Source organism: Lepidochelys olivacea (genome assembly GCF_965140295.1).
Source record: "Lepidochelys olivacea isolate rLepOli2 genome assembly, chromosome: 19".
NCBI classification, from domain to species: domain Eukaryota; kingdom Metazoa; phylum Chordata; order Testudines; family Cheloniidae; genus Lepidochelys; species Lepidochelys olivacea.
In genome coordinates this window covers 1,569,724-1,591,014 of record NC_140429.1, presented here as the reverse complement: position 1 = coordinate 1,591,014, position 21,291 = coordinate 1,569,724, and the positions used below count along the sequence as shown (strand labels likewise).

Below are 21,291 nucleotides of genomic sequence, written 5' to 3'. Positions count from 1 at the left end.
CCTCACGCACGAAATGGAACACGAGCTCCCAGAAAACCTTGTAGCAGAACACCACATGCTAGAGAGGAAGAGGAGAGATGGGTGAGAATAGCGTCAGCATGAGACGGGAAGCGCCCGGCCAGGACAGAGGGCAGGCGGCCCTGCACCTCTCTGTCTCTTGGAGCCTTTCCCGGAGCGCCTCCGGCTGTGGTGTCTGGGCTGGACTGTGTCCGCCGGAGTTACGCCAGGCTGGGCACACGGCGGTCAGAGCCTGTGGGGACCAATGAAGCTGGGCTGTTATTGGACCGGGGAATAAACTCTATTGGGAAAAGCAGAAGGCATAGCGGCAGGATTTCCCAGCTGCACCGCCACGAAGAGAGTGAGGCCCAGCCAAGCCCTGCCGTGACCACAGTGCTGCCCTGTCACTTTTCCCAGCACAAATCCAGCATGAGCTGCACTTAGCGAGGGTGGGACACGCAGAGTGATCCAGGCCTCAGAGCTGAGAGCACCCACTCCCTGCCCCAGGAACCCCCAGCTCTCCCTGTGCTTCCTCCCCCAGCTTCTGAGCAGTGCCCCTCAACCCTGCCCTTCCAAAGGGAGCCGTGACCCTCCATAGCCGGAGTCTGTTCACCCTGCCCCTACCTCACTTCTGGGGATGGCGCGGGGGAAGGGGGTCGTTGCAGAAGGCACACTCCCCGCCCCGGGTAGGAAGACAGGCCCACATTAGATCTGAGTGAAGTACGGTTTTACATTGCGTTGGGACATTAGCATGAACAATAGGCATGGAACCAAAAAGCGTGAGAGCATGAGAAAGACGACTCGTTGTGTCAAACTTGTGGTGACCCTTCGAAATACCAGTTACCTTCCTTAAGGTTTGGGCAAAGTAACAGAAATCAGACGTGGTTAATAGGATACCAGATGCAGTAAATAATTTACTATTTAAGAAACTCCTTCATTTGGCCATGGCTAGTAATGACAACACATGATTGTCAAAGGGGATGAAAAAAGTAACCTGTGAAAGGGTTCATTGCTGATATCTGCCTGACCACACCGGAGCCATCCCATAAGGGTCTCAGCACCCCTGGGGTTAGTCCGTGGGCTGTGAAGACGTAGTCAATTGCTTGTTCTTTAGGCATGTTTAGCATAATTGTGTAAATACTATTCCGCTTTCAGAGTAGCAGCCGTGTTAGTCTGTATTGGCAAAAAGGAGTCCTTGTGGCACCTTAGAGACTAACCAATTTATTTGAGCATAAGCTTTCGTGCTTTCGATGCATCCGATGAAGTGAGCTGTAGCTCACGAAAGCTCATGCTCAAATAAATTGGTTAGTCTCTAAGGTGCCACAAGTCCTCCTTTTCTTATTCCGCTTTGGATTTAATAAAGGAATTTATGGTTAAATTAGTGTCAATGTGATACCAGCCATAAATAATAACCATTCCAGCAGCCTGCCTGGCCTGGGGTGCTCCCAGCCACCCTGAGGTGCTCCCAGCCTTACCCGCCCAGGGAGCAAGCGCTCACACCTGGAAGTCAACACTCAATTGTGTCTGTGAAACTTGCATTTCTAGGAAGGGCAGGAAGCTCCCACTATTGTCAGGGTGTGGCCCAGCTGCTCCCTTCACTGCCTCGGATGACACTAACCCACATCAGCCTCCAGAGCACCAGCAGCCCAGACAGGGTCGTCCTTACTAGAGACAGGAGCCACCTGCACCAGGCTCGCGAGCGAAGCAGCCACCGATGGGGCAGTGATGGGGAGCTAGGTTTCCTCATTGAGTCCCTAAATAGGAGAAACCAGGAAGAAGAGTCAAGGCCAGGCCCCTGCATTGTTATCACATACACCCTGTGGCCACACACTGCCGCCAGCCGCTCGCCGGATCAGTTCTCATTCCCTTGATTGTTCCCTCTCAACTATGTGCTGCATGCAGCTTCCAAAAAGGCTAATAGTGTCCTGGGTGTGTTAACTGCAGTGCAGCATGTAAGACAAGGGAGGGCATTGTCCCACTCTGCTCGGCCCTTCTGGGGCCTCAGCTGGAGTCCTGTGACCAGTTCTGGGTGCTGCGCTTTAGGAAATACACAGACAAATTGGAGAGAGGCCAGAGGAGAGCAACAAAAATGATCAAAGGTTTAGAAAACCTGATGTGTGAGGAAAGGTTAAAAAAAAGGGGCACGTTTAGTCTTGAGAAAAGACTGAGAACAATCTTCCCATATCTTAAGGGCTGTTACAAAGAGGACGGTGGTCAATTGTTCTCCTTGGCCACAGAAGGTAGGACAAGAAGCGACGGGCTTAATCTGCCGCAAGGGAGCTATCGTTAGAAACTTTTCCTAATGTCTAATTCTAAGGACAGTTCAGCTCTGGGACAGGCTTCCAAGGGAGGCTGTGGAATCCCCGTCACTGGAGGCTTTTAAGAACAGGTTGGACAAACCCCTGCCAGGGATGGTCTGGGTTTACTTGGTCCTGCCTCAGAGAGTGCAGGGGACTGGACCTGAGGACCTCTCGAGGTCCCTTCCAGCCCCACATTTCTATGATCCTTTAATTACAGTCAAACATGAACTATTCCCTGCAGGGGCTGCAACTCCCTTTAATCCAGACAACGAGGCTCCTGTATAGAATGGTGTGTACAGAAGAGGACAGGTGCCAGCACCATCCCATCCCTTACCTGCCTTCAGGGCGCCAGAGCTGCAGGAGTTGGGAAGCGTGGGGCACGGAGCGAAATGCTCAATGGAAGAGTCTTGCACTTCGCAAGGTGCTGAATGGGCTGGGGAAGGCGGTGACCAGATCTGCTGCTTCCTCTCTGCTGTTTACAAGCTCCTGGCTGTTGCTAGGCCACCTGCTCGGGACTGATAAACTCCTGGCTAATCCTCTTGGTGACCAAGGCAGTGAAGGGAATTAGTGGATTTTCCCTGCTGCCCCTGTTGTGTCTATAAGGAGTTTCTCCTGTACCAGCCCATGCCCTGTGCAATGGGAAAGAGTGGGTCTGCTGCCAGGAAAGGATGTGTCCCCCCTTCTCTTCAATGCCTTTTTCATTAGCATGTATATAACAGTCTGCCTAGATACACGGCCCTGTGGGCATATGCAATCAAAGCACAGGGCTAGGGGCAACTTACCAGGGTTCTATTCTTAGACAGCTTTGAAATCTTTACATTTAATAATTTCTGTTCATTAGAAAAAAAAGTGCACACAGCGAAGAGCAGAAGTTCCAGGTTCAGGAGGACACGGTCAGTTTCTGAATGCTCCTTTCCTAACCCTCGAAATTAACTGGTGTTTTGTTAACTGACATTGCATAGCGTCTCATCTGCTTTCCATGCTGAATACCCAGCTGGGAGAATGCTATTGAAGTGAAGGACACAGTGTTGGCTCTTACTCTGACAATCAGATATAGGAATGAGTCCCTCTGCCAGAACAAGCCCTAGGGAACGAGAGCGGGTCTGGTCTTTTCATTTCTCCTGTCTCTAAATGGCTACAGTGCTGCTATAATTCAATATAGCCTGAAAGGGAGCTGCTGGATATTAATATAACCAAATTTGCTTTGACTGTGAGCAATGCATTTGCCATTTAATTTGCATACTCCAGTCACTGAGGTGACTCCTGAAATGTCAGAGGCTGGGGAAAAAACCATCGCTCGTTGAGGAGTGAGCTTTGCCTTTTTTTTTTTTTTTTTCTTTACAGTGACTGATGCGGCTACAGCTCAGATTGTCCAGCCTGCCTAGGGCTGGGGATTTCTGCTCCCCTAACATACTGGGATAAAAAAGTGAGTCAAAACGTCAGCAACGCACAGAAGCCCGGGGAGGAGTGAGCAGCTCCAGCAGAGGTAATTACAGTGTATACATTACATATCAGAAAGGGCACCAGGTCTTCAGCTCTAAAACCAAAACATCTCTGCAGCTAGGCTGGGTTGGGCCCAGGACTGATGGGTGGTCACATCTCTGTTCAGCACAATATCGTTAAAGGGAACAAAAACCACAATGCATGGGACCTGCTTCCAAAGGCTGCTCAATCGCAGTTCAGTGTCTGCACAGGTACAAAGCTACCGTCCCATGCCCTACCCTGCTCCTGGCCTCACGGGGCTCCTGGCCCAGCCTGATCTCTCTGTCCCTGTTGCTGAGCTGAGTAGGGCACCAGACAGTTTGCATCGAAACAAAGAGATTCAGGAGCTGGGGCGGGCGGAGAGCACAGGCCTCTTGGGAAAGGGGAGAGTTGGCTGTTTGCTGAAAGTCATCACCTCCCCAGAGATTCAAAGCCCAGGCCCCAGCCCAAAAACGCCAACCCCTAGCTCTTTGCTGATGGCTCTGCATTAACCTTGCCCCCCTTTATAATCGTTACAGTACAAATCTCCTTCTGCATAGGTGTCTAGGGAACTGTAAGTGATAGCACGTATCCACCAGCCAGAGCACAGAGCAGTACCCACTGCTGTCACCACCAGCGCAGCTTCCATTCCAGCACACTGTGCCCGGCTGCCAATGCAAGCTGTGTCCACCGCACCCTTCGCGCCGACGCTGGCTGGGAGCGGCAGCAGGTTTTCCGAGGTCGGAAAAGGTTTGCCAACGATACTCTACCAAGTTCATGCCTTTCTGCAGTCCCTGCGTTGGGCCAGGATAAGGGGAATTAGCACAGGAAAAGCTGTTGTGGGTTTTCCATGCTACCAAGGCCGAGTAGCCAAAAACTCAAGGCCAGAGCTGTTCTTATTCCAAAGCAGCTGGGGAACACAGGGCGATTTTCAGGACTTGTCCAGTTTCTTGGATGTTTACCCATCCCTAGTTTTAATCTTCTGACACTGCCAAGTTATAATGCAAGGAAGAACAGATTAGAGAAGAATAAAGCAGAACAGGTGTGCCTCTTCCTCTTAAATCAGTGTCTCTCAGCACTAGCCAGCACTCCACGCTAGCCAAAACAGCAGCCGCCCCTGCCCAGAGAGGCTGCCTACAGGAATTGCCCAGCTATTACAACAAGTGTGACTCTGTGGGTGAACCCAAGACTGGAACGTACAATAAGAAGGGACTCAGCCGCTGCTGCTGTCGCTTTGGACTTTCCCCGCAGGCAACCTGGCCTTAAATGAGTGTCTTAGTGTAGAACGGCACCTAACAGTCCTTGCATGGTATTGAAGTCAAGCCTCTGCTACTCCACTGGCAAGGGCAGAGCTGCAGTCACCCAAGCAAAAGCTAGGAAGCAAATGGAGTCCCCAAGAAGGCAAGGCTCAGTAACATGGAGTCTAATACGGAGCAATTGAGGGGCGCAGCACACAGACCTCATGGCGATTTGGAGAGGTTTAAGCAAGTGGGCACAACTCCCTTCCAGAGACTGTAGCATGAGAACAAAGGTGCTAAAACCCCACTCAGCCCCAGGTAACACTGGTGAGCGGCACTCAAAGCTCTGCCCCCCGGAAAGGGCAGCACCACATTCCTGACCCTGGTTAGGACACCCATCCCTGTGCATGGGCGTGCTGGTTCAGAGAACAGTCAAGGCTGCTCACCCATTACCAGGAGGTATTCCGGCAACATCAGCAAGTGGTCATGTCTGCCCAAGATCTCTCTAGTTGTGAGCTGTGAATAATTAGCACAAAAGGAGGCTAGTTCCTGGCTCCCTTGACAGTCACCACTGTGTGTGTATACAAGGAGGAGGAGTAAAGGAGACAATTCCTAAGAGGCTCATGGAGCTGCATAAACACACGCTGTACCTGAAAGTAGAGGAATTCAGGAAAACCTCACAGAATAAATGGAGAAGAATGACGGAAATTCTTGAGTGGCTTAGAACAAACAAAACACAGAAACATCTCCAACTGCAAAGCAAGACATGAGAAGAGAGACAAACGTGACTTTTATTGTTTTATATACAAATGACAGATGTTTGTATTAAAAAGAGAATCCACCCAACCTTTAGGAGCAAGATGGCTTCGAGGTCCAACCACTCCTTGTAGCTCAGTGCCCCGAAAAAACCGGAGGGGAAGTGTTAAGATCAAAGATGAAGGAAAGGGGTGAGCCACTTTCTTCTCTACTAAGGTAAGAATTCAAGTGGATCATTCTGAAAAATGAACAGCCTAATCAGATTTAAGAAGGAAAAATCAAAAGCCAATTTGTCAACTGTATAGTTTGGTTTAAAAAAAACAAACTAAATATCAGTATTAAAAAAATAACCTAACAGATTTACAACCTGCATGGGACACACAGAGCCACGCCCCCATTCCGGTATAAAATGGAACAACAACATCTCTCAATGGCTATTACAGACAATGGTGATGGCAGCAGCAAAACCAGCCGATTGCAGGGTGTGTGTTGCCAGCTGTGGGGGAAGAATGTCGCACTCAGGAACCAGAGATGGGTGACACCACAGCTTAGTCCTCCTGCATTTCAGGTGATTTTAAAATGACACAAAGTACATGGTCCAATGTAGCCAAACAAGACTATCCCCCCCCCCGACCCCCCCCAAACACACACACACTTTAGTACTTTTGAGTGAACTACTCCTATGTGCAGACACTCGGTGGGAGAGCTGCCCATTGTGCTCATTCAGTCAACTGATGTTTTTCTTAGTGTGGACTCAACGTGGGGGCCTAGATCCGGGAAGCTTCGGCACCGATGAGTCTAGTAGTCCTGCAGAGAGGGGAAAGGGCAGGACATTAATACCCCCAGAGTAGCTTTCACAGCTTTCATCAGCTTTCACACGCAACGGCATGAAGCACACACATCATTCTTTGCACGCAGGCAGAGAGAAGAGAATTTTACTGTAGCTGAACACCCTCATCTTCAAAATCTTCAACTAAGAGATATGTCGACCAATCACCAATAGTTTTCAATTTACTAGATTAATAATCACAGCTGGAAAGGGTGTGAAACAATTTTTCTTGAGTAAAATATATGGGGCTCTCAACTGTCACCAACATCTGGTAACAAGCAACATAAATCCAGCTATGATAAATCCACAAGGAAATTGCTCATTTCACGCTAACTATTCCCCCACCATGAAAATGAGAGAGCATAAACCATGGCAGATGCAGACTCTAGAGTGCTGGGGATTAGCCTGCAACCTCAGACTACAGACTAACAATAAAAATAATGACACAGGAGGACTGATACTTACAGCTCGTGGCTTTTTGTTTAACTTGAGATCAATCCTGTGATGGGAAAGAGAAGAGAAATGTCCATTTCAATACATTACACTTCAATGGGAGTTCCAAGAACCAGCTACAGCATATGGCACAGGCTACAACAAAGGCTATTTGGTTAATTCAATCCACGTTCTCCGAACTGGACGAGCCAAATCATTGTCCCAACATTACTGGGCAAGGACCAACAACATCAATGAGAGCGGACTCTTTACACCTTGCCGAAATGCATATTCCACCCACTCAATCAGAGAAACAGTTATCAAAGGTTCATAATAAAATCACAGGGAAGTTATGCAGCGTGCAAAAATGGGATTAAAATGCATGCTCTATGTTAATTTGTTAAGAGATAGATGTAACTATGCCACAGGTAATTATTCAGACATAGTGGTAATAGTTACTTACTTGGACTATACAGAGAAAGAGGATTTTGAGACAACAGGTATTATAAAATCAAGGGGATTGGCTTTATTACATTTCTCCAGAGGAAAATATCCAAATTGATGCCACTAATCTCTTTAGGAAGCAAAGCCAGAAATCAGTTTTTAACTATTTATTAAGATAAAGTTTATCTGTAGTTTTAAAAACAAAATAAAGAGGCAGAAGAGTAAAGTTGATTTAATTTTGCTGAAGTTATTAAATAAAATGTTACCTCCATCATGTTTTTCTGTTTTTTAAAAAAACTTCCCAGCCTAACCTAATATACATACCTACAATTAAACAGATAAACTATGGGTTAGAAAGGTCTCAGAAAGGCACATCGGTGTCTACACACTAACAAGACAGCACAAGTACTAATTCAAGTCAAACTTACTCAAAGTCATAATCAAACATGCCAGGCGGGCTGAGGGGCAGCATTTGAAAGGAAGAAAGCAATAGCCATTAATATACTAATGAATTCAATAAATAGGTTGATTAGCCACCCTAGCGAGATTATAGAAAAAAATAAAGCCAATGTCCAAATGCCATAAAGTTCTTATTTTATATAGAATATGTTATTTATTTATTTACCAGAATTTGGCACAAAAAAGCACTCCGGACTCGGCAGTGCAGAGCCCCCCTCCCCAAGTGGATTGCTGGGAAATGAGGTGTTAAACAGAGGAAGAGTGGTTTATGTAAGGTATTTTTATACGCAGAGAAAGGAAGCCATCAGCTATTTGGAATAGCACATTAGCTTCCAGACAGAGACTGAACTTTCGATGCACGCAAAGACAACCAAGTGGGCACTCAGAAAGCAGAGGCTCTCTCTAGATTATTAGGGCAGAAGCAGAGAAGTTGGTTCAGGCAGCTAGATGGAGGCTGTCATAGAAATATTTAGCAATTTCGCATTCAAATATGGTTGTATGTATGCACACACACACTTTTCACTTATAAACCTAAAAAGAAAACACTGTGAATTGTTTGAATCTAGTTACCAAACAGTTACACTCCCATCAGCAGACTCTAGCATCCATACACACACGCTCGCACATCCACCATGGCGCTCTGTTTCCAGAGAGCTCCTCCTGGAATCCAACAATTGTATTGGTTAGAAAGAGGGGAGTTAACATGACGCTTCAATGGTATTAAGTCCTAACTCAGTAGCCTTGTTGCAACGGAACGTCTAAGAGGAAGCAGCATTCCTGCGGAAGGTGAGCTCTTCCTCGGCTGATGCAAGTCGCTGAATTTGGGATGCTTTGGTAGGGGACGGTATCCCTGGCACTTGCACAGCAGAGTGGAACTAAGGGCCCCCATGAGCAACGGCCAACGCCGTTCACCTGGTTCACCGTGTTCAGATGCCGGACGTGAGAGCTGGATATTCCCGCCACGCCGGAACAGCACCAGTACTGCTAGCAGAGCTGGTGAGGTATGAAGTAGGAAAGCTTGGACTACTTTGCAAGCAGTGTCAGCCATGCCTGAAGACAGCCCATTCCAGCGGCCACCAAAGCTTCAGTCAGCACTCAGCTTATGCAAACGACTGGGAGAGCCGTGAATCAGGATTTGCAGTCAGAGGGCAGCCCCAGTGACAGACTTTCAAGATTTCTTATATAATACTTTCATCTCAGGACATTCAAGAGAAATGGGCAAACAAGGAGGTGTCTGTTTCCAAAGAGCATTTCCCAGTATATTTCATTTCAAAGCACCTAGAGTTACATCATTAATTTCTTGCGACTAGCTTCATGTTCCTGGATGGTGCCTGGAATTTTTCCTTTGCTGGAAGGATTTTAGGAAGTAGTTAGTAAGAACAGTCAGTTTTAATGTCACAGAGCTGTATCAAATACAGTTAGACTTGTCAGATTCAGTAACTGGCCACACTAAGGCATTTTAGAATAACAGTCAATTAATTGTAAGTGACTTTGTATTATTTAGATTTCTCTCTCTGCTTTACATTCTAGGATCATAGGAACTGCCATACCAGATCAGACCCGGCTTCCATCTTGTTCAATGTCCTGCTTCCAACAGTAGTCAGAATCAGCTGCTTCAGAGGAAGGTACAAGAAACCCTGTAACAGAATAACTGGCCCAGAGTGGGAGTTTCTTTCTAACTCCTGGCGCTAGTGGTTGGCTTATGCTCTGAAGCATGAAGGTTTATAAAGTTTTTATTAGATCTAATGTAACTGTGAACTTTCTTATTGCCCACATAAAGGCTTACTGCTATTTGAATCCTACTAAGCCTTGGTCTCAAAGATCTCTCACCGATGGGAGTTCCACAGGTTAAGTATGCTTTGTTTCAAAACTAGTTCCTTCTGTCAGTTTTAAATGTGCTGTCTATTAGTTTTACAGGATGTCCCTTTCCTCTCATATTGCAAGAAACCTATAATGTTATCTACCCCTTCACATAACACAAGAACCAGTGGTCACCCAATGCAATTAATAAGCAGCAGGTTTGAAACAAACACAAGGAAGTACTTCTTCACACAGTGTACAATCAACCTGTGGAACTCATTGCCAGAGAATGCTGTGAAGCCAAAAGTATAGATAAGTTCATGGAGGATAGGTCCATCCATTGCTATTAGCCAAGATGATCAGGAATGCAACTCCACGCTCTGGGTGTCCCTAAATCTGACTGCCAGAAGTTGGGACTGGACAACAGGGGATGGATCACTTGGTAATTGCCCTGTTCTGTTCATTCCTTCTGAAGCATCGGGCACCAGTTCACTGTCAGAAGACAGCACACTGGGCTAGATCATTGGTCTGATCTAGTATGGCCGTTCTTATGTTCTTAAACTATTGTTACTTCTGAAATTGTTTCTAGCTACCTACAGGAAAAACCAAAAAGGTCTTTCTAGACTACTTCATGATTCCTAGCTCATGAGGAACTAAAAGGAGATATAACTGAGCAAACGTTTTTAAATTGTAATATTATAGCAGGAAGGAAATCCTGGATCTAAGAATTAAAGAGACACTGACACCGCAAAATCCAGTCAACTTCAAAAAGGGAGTTGAATGTATCAGGCAAAACACCTGCCCATAACCCAGCAGTTCCCAATTGTGAGTTGTGACCCCAAATGGGGGTGCGCCTCCAGCAGACGGGGCAGCAGTGATCCCGAGTGTGCAGAGGACACCATTTTGCTCTGCAGTGTGTCCTCACATGTATGGTGCATGCGAGGTCACACAGCCTGGAGGACACCATTTTTCTCGACAAAATGGCATCCTCCACACAGAGTGACTTTGAATGCACAATACATACGAGGTCACATTGTGCGGAGGACATCATTTTGTAGAGAAAATGGCATTATCCATGTGGTGTGACATTATCTCTAATAGGCCATCTCTAAAGCCACCTATTTCGGAATTGGCCACCCAAGGGCAACCAAGTGAAGGTTGTGAGATCTTTACTACTTCTTACATGGCTGTGAGGTCAGCTTCCTTACAACTGCGTTCAAATGAACATGAAAAGCAAGGCAGCTCCAGAACACCACATGGAACAGAGGCTCAGTCTGGAGCCAAATGACAACAAAAATGGCTTGGGAGCAAAGTTTGGGTGAAAATATCCAGGATTTCCAGGACTTTTATAATCACTGGATTCCCAAAGCGTTTTTGTTTATTTCCTGATCCTCTTCCCCAGACAGATCTGTCAACGTCCCTACCTCACTCAATTCCAGAGAACAAGATGCAGGCACCAAGGGGACTGGATTGTAACCTCTCCCCCTGGGAGGCAGGCCAGTATTATTCTGCTTTACAGATTGAGAAATTGAAATGGCACAGAAAAGGGAGGGGTCCTGTCCCAAGGCCATACAGGTATCTTATCAGAGCCGGGATTAGAAATCAGAAACTCTTGCCTTCCAGTACCCTGCTCAGTCCACTAGCCCAACTATTTCTAAATGTCTCCCACTCTTATCCCTCCCGGAGATTATGGGAGCGGGGCCAGATAGGTTGTCTGATGTCACCCAGTGAATGTAATAAATTTGATTCAGTGATTTGCAGGTTAACATGAAGCGAGAAATCAGATCGTCATTTGCACTTAATGACCCCAACTAACCAGTGGTCTGAACTGCTCATTGCTTGAATACATTTGGCTACTTTCAGGCCATAATGCCATTTGGGCAACAACCAGCTGTTCAGAGGACGTGGTGAGGGCAGCTGGCCCCACTAACCTGTGTCGATTTTTGTTCTTCCGTTTTTTGTGGCTGCTGTGGTGACTCCCCGAGGAGGTGGAAGATGCGGCTTTCTGCGGTTTCACTCCCTGCACAGTCCCATCCAGCTCTTCAGTATCCTCCTGGCTGGGCTCATTCTCCTGATTGTGAAAGTCTGGAGAAGCATCACTCTCTGTGCCACTACCTGGCTCCTCTAGAACACAACAAACCCACAAGAGCACAGCTGTTACTTCCCATCCGTTCAGCCCCACCACAGACCCTGGTGAATCCTTTCGCACCCAGAATAAGGAAGCGCTGGAGCCAAATCCCGAGTGCAGCAGCAAACCGCATATGGAAGCCACATGGAGGGCAGCTTAACGTCTCCAGTAGATAGCACAGAAAAAGGTCACTAAGCGGGACTAAGCAGCATTTCCTCAGTGTGGCAAGTTACCCCCTTAGAAACAGATGCATGCTAGAATCAAAGCCAATTCAATCAACACCTGATTCAGGAATAACCCGGGTAAAAATGGATTTACTGCATACCAATTTCTATAGTATATGCCACACAATGCCCTTAAGCACCCAAGAAAGAGCAAAAACTCTCAGCCCCAAAGGCAGAGAGCCAGCCCCAACAATCCCTTTTATCGTGGCTTAAAAGTTGGTGCACTCAACCTCTACATCAAAGCCGAACAGTGAGCGATTCTGCTAACTCAGGAGGGAAGATGTAAACTTGTGTGAAACTTGTGACAGATGCCAGGGGTTCTGGGCAGCAGGCACTCAGATCCACTGACAATTACTTACCATTTAATGTCAGGAAAGAAAAAGAGCCAGAGCTCCAACCCCCAGAGCCTCACCTCCCAAAAATACCAAACCCACTTAAACACACTTCACTTGCAGTCAGCAGTTCAAGCAGACACAAAAGATAATGCCATTGCTAAAAGAGAGGTCTACATTTTAACATATACACTTGTAATGAGTACAACTGTGACCTTATTTAGAGCAACACAATTGCTGGGGTGTGAAAAGCAGCATACCTAACCGACAGGGAATCACAAGGACCAATTAAAACAGTGCTGGAAGGGGAACCCTCTAACAGGACCATAATTACCCTTGGTCGTGCACCTGGTAAGGGGAGAAGCATAGGTGCTGACCCCATGGGTGCTCCAGGGATGGAGCACCCACAGGAAAAAATTAGCTGGTGCTTAGCACCCACCAGCAGCCAAACTCCCCCCATCACAACTCCTGCAACAGATGGCCCCCGCTGATCAACTCCTCCCTCTCCCTCCCAGCGCCTCCTGCACGCAGAGGAACAGCTCCGTGGCATGCAGGAGGTGCTGGGAGGCAGGAGGAGGACCAGCGATGGGGCGTGCTCAGGGGAGGGGGCGGAGAAGGGGCAGGGGTGGAGTTGGGACGGGGCCTGGGGCTGCGCAGGGGTTGAGCACCCCCAAGGAGAATTAGAAACCGGTGCCTATGGTGTGAAGAGAACAGACACGTGACCTAATTCCTCAGGAAGCAACTTGCTTCATTCCAAGTTAGTCAGGTGGTGAGAGGAAAGAAGTAGCAGCTTACGCTTTTCAATGAGCTGGTCCTGAACTCCGGCCAATGCACTGACTGCCTAGAAAATCAGAAGGCACATTAATAAAGACAGATTCCCATTTATTATTTTTTTCAAGATCTCAAAAGCATGCAAGGCCCCTCACAGCACAAGAGGTGGTCTTTGGTCTCTGCTCCAAAGACCCTGCAGTCTAAACTCAGCATGTCACGACAGGAGAGGGCATTAAAGCCAAAAAGGAAGAGAAGGGAGAATGCCAATGAGGGCAGAAATAGGATCGTGAGACACAGAAGTTTCTTGATTTGTCTGTCCCCCACTCCCTCCTCTCAGAGACATTTGGGCATTGCGGCAGATGTGAATTTTATGGGCAGATGGGAGATGCTTGTGAGAGGAGAAGACAGATCAACAGAGCCACTGAAAGGGCACAAACTATGCCAAGGGGAGTAGTCCTAAGAACAGGGAGAGATCAGCCACCCCAGGGTTTCCTCTCAATGAGGCCAAAGAAAGTAGAATAAACAGGCTATTTTCCCCTTGTTAGGTACAAAGTGAACAACTGAAGGAAACTCCATGAAGAACAATTCAGCACAACCTGGAAGAAAGGAGAAGAGTGAGAAATGATGGAGGGGAGAGTGTACAATATAGGATCTGTTCAGCTCAGATTTGTCCTCCCCGATGTTCATGGGCAAAGGCCAGGCAGTTCTGCCCAGGAAGCTCAGGACTTGAGTTGGCGTTGCATGCTGCCAGGCCACAAGCGCCGTACTCACTGCTGCGGAGGTGACCGAAGATTTGCTGAAGAGTCGTTCAGCTTCTTTAAATTTCCGGTTCCTTCGGTCGTTTTTGCTGTTCGAGTTTCTGAAATACACAGCACGGCCTCATTGCAAATACTCAGTCACCATGTCAGACGGTGTTCTGTTCCCTTATCTACCCACGCAAGGCATAACCTGCAGGTTAGGACAAGGCAGAAAGACACTGCAGCCCAAGGACACTGCACAAAAGTCCCTAATGGACCAGTTACTAATCCCTGAGAATGCCCTACACCTATGTCCTTACAGTTATCTGAAGAGAAATCGCGCCTGTTACATGCTGTGTCCCCTGAAAACATATGGAGACTTGGGGAGCTCCACGAGTCCCCGGTACCCATAAGGCCCCCTTTAGTGCTGGGAAGAGGGAGACAAGATACAAGTGCACAGAGAAGTTTTACTGGCTGATGTAGTTTCAACTGGTCCACACACAAGCCATCTTAAGAGAAACAATGCCCTGTGTATTAGCTAACCTCAGGGACAATCCCAATCTCTTATTTTTTTAAAAGTTCCACTTATCAAAGCTGTTTAGAAACCAGAACCTCAGGACTGGGATGGAAACATATTACGAAGCAAAAAGCCCAAATGTTACACGCCAGAGTGAAACTACTATCCCCTGAACCAGGGCACCCAGAAAAGTCACCTCTCTCCACTCACTTCTGGTTTGTCAGGTAGCGGTCCCAGCCACGGATGATGTTGCCGTACATCTGGGTGTCCTCTAAGTAGCTGCCCTCAAAAGCATAGATCTGCCTCTCCAAATTCGCTAGGGTCTCCTGGTATAAGAAGCACAGAACAAAAGAAGACGAGGCTAATGCCAGCATATCCCCAGAGCCGGTCAATGATCCCAGGGGTACCAGAGCTGGCCACTGCCAAGGGACTCCCAGGAGTCTGCAGAGGCTGTGAGCGCTCTGGACGTGGGTCAGCTCCCCCAGATCTCATGGTTCATGCCTGCTGCAGGGGAGCAGGCAGGGAGGGATGGGCACAGATGGAAAAGGGGGAGGGGGAAGGATGCAGGAGATGCCCGGGGATTCGTGCCTGTTGTCATGGAAGCGGGATACCCCCCAGATACCGCTACTCTCCAATGTGCCCTCTATATCCCCCCCGTTTTCTAATCCCCCCCAGATTCCCCCATCCTCACTGCCCCCCAGAGCCGCTGCACCCCCAACCCACTTCCCCCCCCAGAACTGCTGCACCCCATTCCCCACCCCAATCCCCACTGCCCCCCAGAGCCGGTGCACCCCCAATCCCCACCCCCCCCAGAACCGCTGCACCCCCAACTCCACTTCCCCCCCAGAGCCGCTGCACCCCATTTCCCACCCCAATCCCCACTTCCCCCCCAGAGCCGCTGCACCCCATTTCCCACCCCATTCCCCACCCCAATCCCCACTCCCCCCCAGAGCCGCTGCACCCCCAACTCCACTCCCCCCCAGAGCCGCTGCACCCCCAACTCCACTCCCCCCCAGAGCCGCTGCACCCCATTTCCCACCCCATTCCCCACCCCAATCCCCACTGCCCCCCAGAGCCGGTGCACCCCCAATCCCCACCCCCCCAGAACCGCTGCACCCCCAACTCCACTCCCCCCCCAGAGCCGCTGCACCCCCAACTCCACTCCCCCCCCAGAGCCGCTGCACCCCATTTCCCACCCCAATCCCCACTTCCCCCCCAGAGCCGCTGCACCCCATTTCCCACCCCATTCCCCACCCCAATCCCCACTGCCCCCCAGAGCCGGTGCACCCCCAATCCCCACCCCCCCCAGAACCGCTGCACCCCCAACTCCACTCCCCCCCCAGAGCCAGTGCACCCCAATCCTCACTGCCCCCCAGAGCCGGTGCACCCCATTCCCCACCCCAATCCCCACTTCCCCCCCAGAGCCGCTGCACCCCATTTCCCACCCCATTCCCCACCCCAATCCCCACTGCCCCCCAGAGCCGGTGCACCCCCAATCCCCACCCCCCCAGAACCGCTGCACCCCCAACTCCACTCCCCCCCCAGAGCCAGTGCACCCCAATCCTCACTGCCCCCCAGAGCCGGTGCACCCCATTCCCCACCCCAATCCCCACTTCCCCCCCAGAGCCGCTGCACCCCATTTCCCACCCCAATCCCCACTGCCCCCCAGAACCGCTGCACCCCCAACTCCACTTCCCCCCCAGAGCCGGTGCACCCCAATCCTCACTGCCCCCCAGAGCCAGTGCACCCCAATCCTCACTGCCCCCCCAGAGCCGGTGCACCCCATTTCCCACCCCAATCCCCACTGCCCCCCAGAACCGCTGCCCCCCATTCCCCACCCCAATCCCCACCCCCCCCAGAGCCGCTGCACCCCCAACTCCACTCCCCCCCCAGAGCCAGTGCACCCCAATCCTCACTTCCCCCCCAGAGCCGGTCCCCCGGCCCCTCCCCTGGGCTCTCCAGCCCCATTCCCCAGACGCCCCCCTGGCCCCACGGCGGGGCTGCGGGCCCAGCTCGACCCGGGGCGCGGGCGGGAGGCCGGGGGGGGGCGCGGCCTAGCCGCCTCCCCAGCCCGCGGCCTCTCGTAGCGCGGGCGGCCGGGACGCGGCGGGAGCGGGGCGGCCGCGCCCCCTGCCCCTCACCGCCAGCTCCTGCTTGCGCTTCACCAGCTCGGCCAGCTCCCGGCGGGTGTCGGGGATCTGGGGGGGGCCCCCGGCCTTGGTGTGCAGCGCCGCCATGATGGGCTGCGGCCTGCGGCGGGGCGGGAGCCGCGCCGGGGGGAGGGGGCCGCAGCCGGGCTGCGCTGCCGGCCTGGGCCGCCGGGGGCAGCGCTGAGACCCGGCCGGGCCCCGAGCCGCGGAGCCCCAACTTCCCGCTGCCCCGGGAGGGGCCCCCCGCGCCGGGACCCCCCCCCGCGCTGAGCCCCCCCGGGACCCCCATCCACCCCGCACCGAGTCCCCCCCGGGACCTCCCGCACCGAGCCCCCCTGCCGGGACCCCCATCCACCCCGCACCGAGCCCCCCCGGGACCTCCCCCGGGACCCCCATCCACCCCGCACCGAGTCCCCCCCGGGACCTCCCGCACCGAGCCCCCCTCCCGGGACCCCCATCCACCCCGCACCGAGCCCCCCCGGACCCCCCCCCGCGCCGAGCCCCCCCGGACCCCCATCCACCCCGCACCGAGCCCCCCGCGCCGAGCCCCCCCGGACCCCCCCGGGACCCCCATCCACTCCGCACCGAGCCCCCCGCGCCGAGCCCCCCCGGACCCCCCCCCGCGCCGAACCCCCCCGGGACCCCCATCCACCCCACACCGAGTCCCCCCCGGGACCTCCCGCACCGAGACCCCCTCCCGGGACCCCCATCCACCCCGCACCGAGTCCCCCCCGGGACCTCCCGCACCGAGCCCCCCTCCCGGGACCCCCATCCACCCCACACCGAGCCCCCCCGGACCCCCCCCCGCGCCGAGCCCCCCCGGACCCCCATCCACCCCGCACCGAGCCCCCCGCGCCGAGCCCCCCCGGACCCCCCCGGGACCCCCATCCACTCCGCACCGAGCCCCCCGCGCCGAGCCCCCCCGGACCCCCCCCCCGCGCCGAACCCCCCCGGGACCCCCATCCACCCCACACCGAGTCCCCCCCGGGACCTCCCGCACCGAGACCCCCTCCCGGGACCCCCATCCACCCCGCACCGAGCCCCCCCGGGACCCCCCCCGGGACCCCCATCCACCCCGCACCGAGCCCCCCCGGGACCCCCCCCGGGACCCCCATCCACCCCGCACCGAGTCCCCCCCGGGACCTCCCGCACCGAGACCCCCTCCCGGGACCCCCATCCACCCCGCACCGAGCCCCCCGCGCCGAGCCCCCCCGGGACCCCCCCCGGGACCCCCATCCACCCCGCGCCGAGCCCCCCCCGAACCTCCTGCACCGAGACCCCCCCCGGGACCCCCCTGTGCCGAGCCTCCCCCCAGGACCTCCTACACCGAGACCCCCCTGCGCCGAGCCCCCCCCGGGACCTCCTGCACCGAGACCCCCTCCCGGGCCCCCCCCCAACCCCTCGGGGACCCCCATCCACCCCGCACCAAGCCTCCCAGGACCTCCTGCACCGAGACCCCCCCGGGACCTGCCCCAGGACCCCCCCGAACCCCGTGGGACTCCCATCCACCCCGCACCAAGCCCCCCCAGCACCCTGCTGCCCTGGGACCCCTTTAGGACCCCCCCAAATCTCCCAGGCACCCCCATGTACCAAGACACGCACACCCCATATCCCCATCCACCCTGCAGCGAGCCCCCTGGAACCTCCTGCACCAAGCCACCCGCCCAATATCCCCAGCCACCCTGCACCAAGCCCCCCCGAACCCCTCAGCGACCCCCATCCACTGCACGCCGAGCCCCCCCCAGGAACCCCCCACACTGAGACCCCCCCCCCGGGGCCCTCCTGCACTGAGACCCCCCGGCATAGAGACCCCCACCCCAGGACCCCCATCCATCCTGTACTGAGAGCACCCCCTCCCAGAGCTTTCCTCCAGCCACCCTGCACTGAGTCCCCTATGGCCTCCCTATTCACCCTGCATTCAGAGCCCCCAGCACCATCCACCTGAGCCCTACCCACACGTACCTCCATTCAGTGCCCCCCCCCCGTCCCATCCACCCTGTAAGCAAAGCCCTCCCCAGCCTCTGGTGCTCTCATCCAGCCTGCACCAGAGCCCATCCCTGGCACCCCCATCCAGAAACTCCCCCCCCCCCAGCCCCTGGCACCCTCATCCAACCTAGACCCAGACAAGCGCTAAAACCTGCCACCCCCTACTCAAGTTCCACCCACCACCCCATCCACCCCTCAACAAGCCCTTCGTATGCATTTTGAAGGAGATCCACTTCTGTGTTTTCACTGCTTAATACTTTCCTAAAGGAAACAGTTTTCATTAGCCTAGTCACCCCTTGCTGTTCTCTGGAGTTAGGTTAATCTCTTACGGTGACCTCACTGTAATCGTATCAGTTGTTCTCCGAATAAGCTTGTCTTTAACTAGCCCTGGTTACTAACTATGCAAACCTCACAGGATTTTGTTTTGCTTCTCTAGCAAAATGATCATTTTTTTTCTACCTGGCAGTTAGTTTCTTGTAAAGAAAATGTACATCCCAAGGGACATTGTTGGATAGATCAGAATTTTATTGAGATGTTTGAAGGAGTTTGGAAGTTTGTAATGTCCTTCATTGTCCCCTTGAACATACTGTAGCTTGTCAAGGGCTCTGCTCCTGCTGCACACAGCAATGTGGCCCTCCCGCTCTGATTTCTATGCAAATACCACTTACGCTCCAGAAGATTTAGAAATACTAAAGCTGCCTCCAACAAGGGGCTTCATTTGCTCCATTTTTGCTGAAGATTCAAGTTTACTGACACCAACTAATAAGCACGTGACACACAGGAGGGCCAGCAAGGCCCTGTCTGCACGGGAAAGTTGTACTGCTCTAGCTCTACTGGTATAATTAAAGCATTACACCGCTCTTGTGTGGATGCAGTTATGGGGCTATAAACGTGTCCCATCCCCACATAGCTATTCCTGTATAGGAAAGGGAATAAGCTATACTGGTGTAACTGCATCCACCGTTTGTACCAGTATATCCGTATAATTTAAAATACAAAAAAACCCACCTCCCCCCCCAACATAGTCACATCAGTACAACTGTCAGTGTAGACAGGCCTATGGCACTGACGTATTTCATAGCTCTAGTCATGTAGCATGGATTAGGGTTATTAAAGTTTCTCTCTTGGCCGTAGTCAGATATCCAAAGGGGCCAGTAACCAACAGCATTAGTTTCTCATTTGTTCTCTTTATAACCTCTACAGCTGCCCAGCTGATCCCAGCTCCTCAACCCCTCCCCCCAGTTGAGGTGGGAAGCAACTCCTCTCTTCCTGCTCCATATCCTTCTGAAGACTCACCTCTCCCAGGACACACTAAGAAATCAGCCAAATTACCGATGGCTAGATTAAAGGGTATATGAACAAAAGGCTATATTATAAGAAATATTGATATATATTCCCTTCCCCTGCGCTACTGCAGTATTAATAAGTACAGTAATAGCCTTGCACCCAGCACCTTTGTTAAAAAACACATTCACCATGCCATTTAAAGCAGGTCGGATGAAATTCTAGAATTTTAATTTAAAATGGATTTTATACATTTGACTTGATACAAATGTAACATACTTTTGAACATACTGTATGCTAAATACTGTGCCATTTATAACAAAGTGTAGACACAACCATTCAAAAGATACAACTGGTATATTTCCACATACTGTAGTAAAACACTTTTCCATAGGTAAAACTCAGTTCCAAAATGTAAACCTCTGTGATGCTTAGCAAATGGCAGCTAGCTTGAACTGCCGTAAGATATTTTTAAAAGATGCAAGCTTTTAAACAATTTAAGGAAAATTTGATCATATTTGAATCAATACTTCAATCACCAACAGTAAAACATCACATTGCATTGGTAGTTACTGAGCTGGTCCATGCCCAATTGGGGCAAGCTATTTCCCAGGAACAGCAGAACAGAGCGATGGAAAGAAATACTGAGTAAAATTCTCATATTGTCCAAGCAGGACAATTTATGGGCCCAATCCTACAAACACTTAAGCACATCAGTTGCATAATATTAATAGTCCTAACTTTACACACATGCATTTCTTAGTGTTTTCATGGCCTGATACAAGGAGTCATCAGATTTTACACTAATAAAAAAAGGGCAAGAAATCACTTGCACGTAAATTTGGATGTTGCATTTAGAAAGAGGGTTGCTTTGGTTTTCACACCACCATAGAGTGTGTTGGTGTACTACCATTGTTGGATTCCACCACAAGAAACCGGTTTGGTCTAGCATAAAAAAAACCCCAAACTGATGCAGTACAGCAAAATCAAGATAATAGTTTTGTGCTATTGTACACAGTGGAATCAAGTCTGAAAAGGGTAATTCACAAATCACCACATTGTACACTATTTAGGAATTTCAGTAGACATTTCATACATCCAGACCCATGACTGGACATGGCTTCAGCCTGAAGCAAATCAATGCCACTCCTTAGATGGAGCTGAAAGGGTCACAAATCAGCATCAAGAAGTGTATAAATAGTGAACAAATCTGAAAAAGTGTTCTACTCATATTTTTCATCTCACCTTTACATCACAGCTATGAGTATTTGAGCTCTGTCTCTTCTCTTTGTGGAAGGAAGATCCATTCTAATGGGCCAGTGTCATATTTATTAAAAAGAAATCAGTACCACACTTTATTAGGCTTTATATGCTGTTTTGTCTAACTAGGTTAAACCTGTTGAGCTAGTTGCAGCCAACATTTTAATTTTAAAAATAATCCAAAAT

At 51.3% G+C, this 21,291-nt stretch overlaps 1 protein-coding gene and 1 long non-coding RNA gene across 4 annotated transcripts; both read right to left on the bottom strand.

Annotated features, from left to right (window-relative positions):
• On the bottom strand, positions 1–2,718 carry LOC311533121. The gene is made up of 3 exons (XR_014714506.1): positions 2,632–2,718; positions 1,616–1,751; positions 1–58 (listed from the first exon to the last, which is right to left on the bottom strand). It is a non-coding gene; the product is annotated as an uncharacterized lncRNA (long non-coding RNA).
• A 3,045-nt stretch (positions 2,719–5,763) lies between these two features.
• On the bottom strand, positions 5,764–16,724 carry MEAF6 (MYST/Esa1 associated factor 6). 3 transcript variants are annotated; one of them, XR_014714534.1, is made up of 8 exons: positions 16,567–16,724; positions 14,636–14,751; positions 13,943–14,030; positions 13,196–13,241; positions 11,648–11,840; positions 7,724–7,781; positions 7,047–7,080; positions 5,764–6,559 (listed from the first exon to the last, which is right to left on the bottom strand). XR_014714534.1 is itself a non-coding variant. In XM_084652513.1 (8 exons), the coding sequence occupies exons 1-8, from the start codon at positions 16,660–16,662 to the stop codon at positions 6,551–6,553; spliced, it is 612 nt and encodes a 203-aa protein (XP_084508639.1). In that variant the 5' UTR covers positions 16,663–16,724; the 3' UTR covers positions 5,764–6,550. The 3 variants fall into 3 exon arrangements, 2 of the variants coding, with proteins under 2 accessions (XP_084508639.1, XP_084508640.1); XM_084652513.1 differs by lacking the exon at positions 7,724–7,781 and adding an exon at positions 7,886–7,915; XM_084652514.1 differs by lacking the exon at positions 7,724–7,781.
• Positions 16,725–21,291: the final 4,567 nt, after the last annotated feature.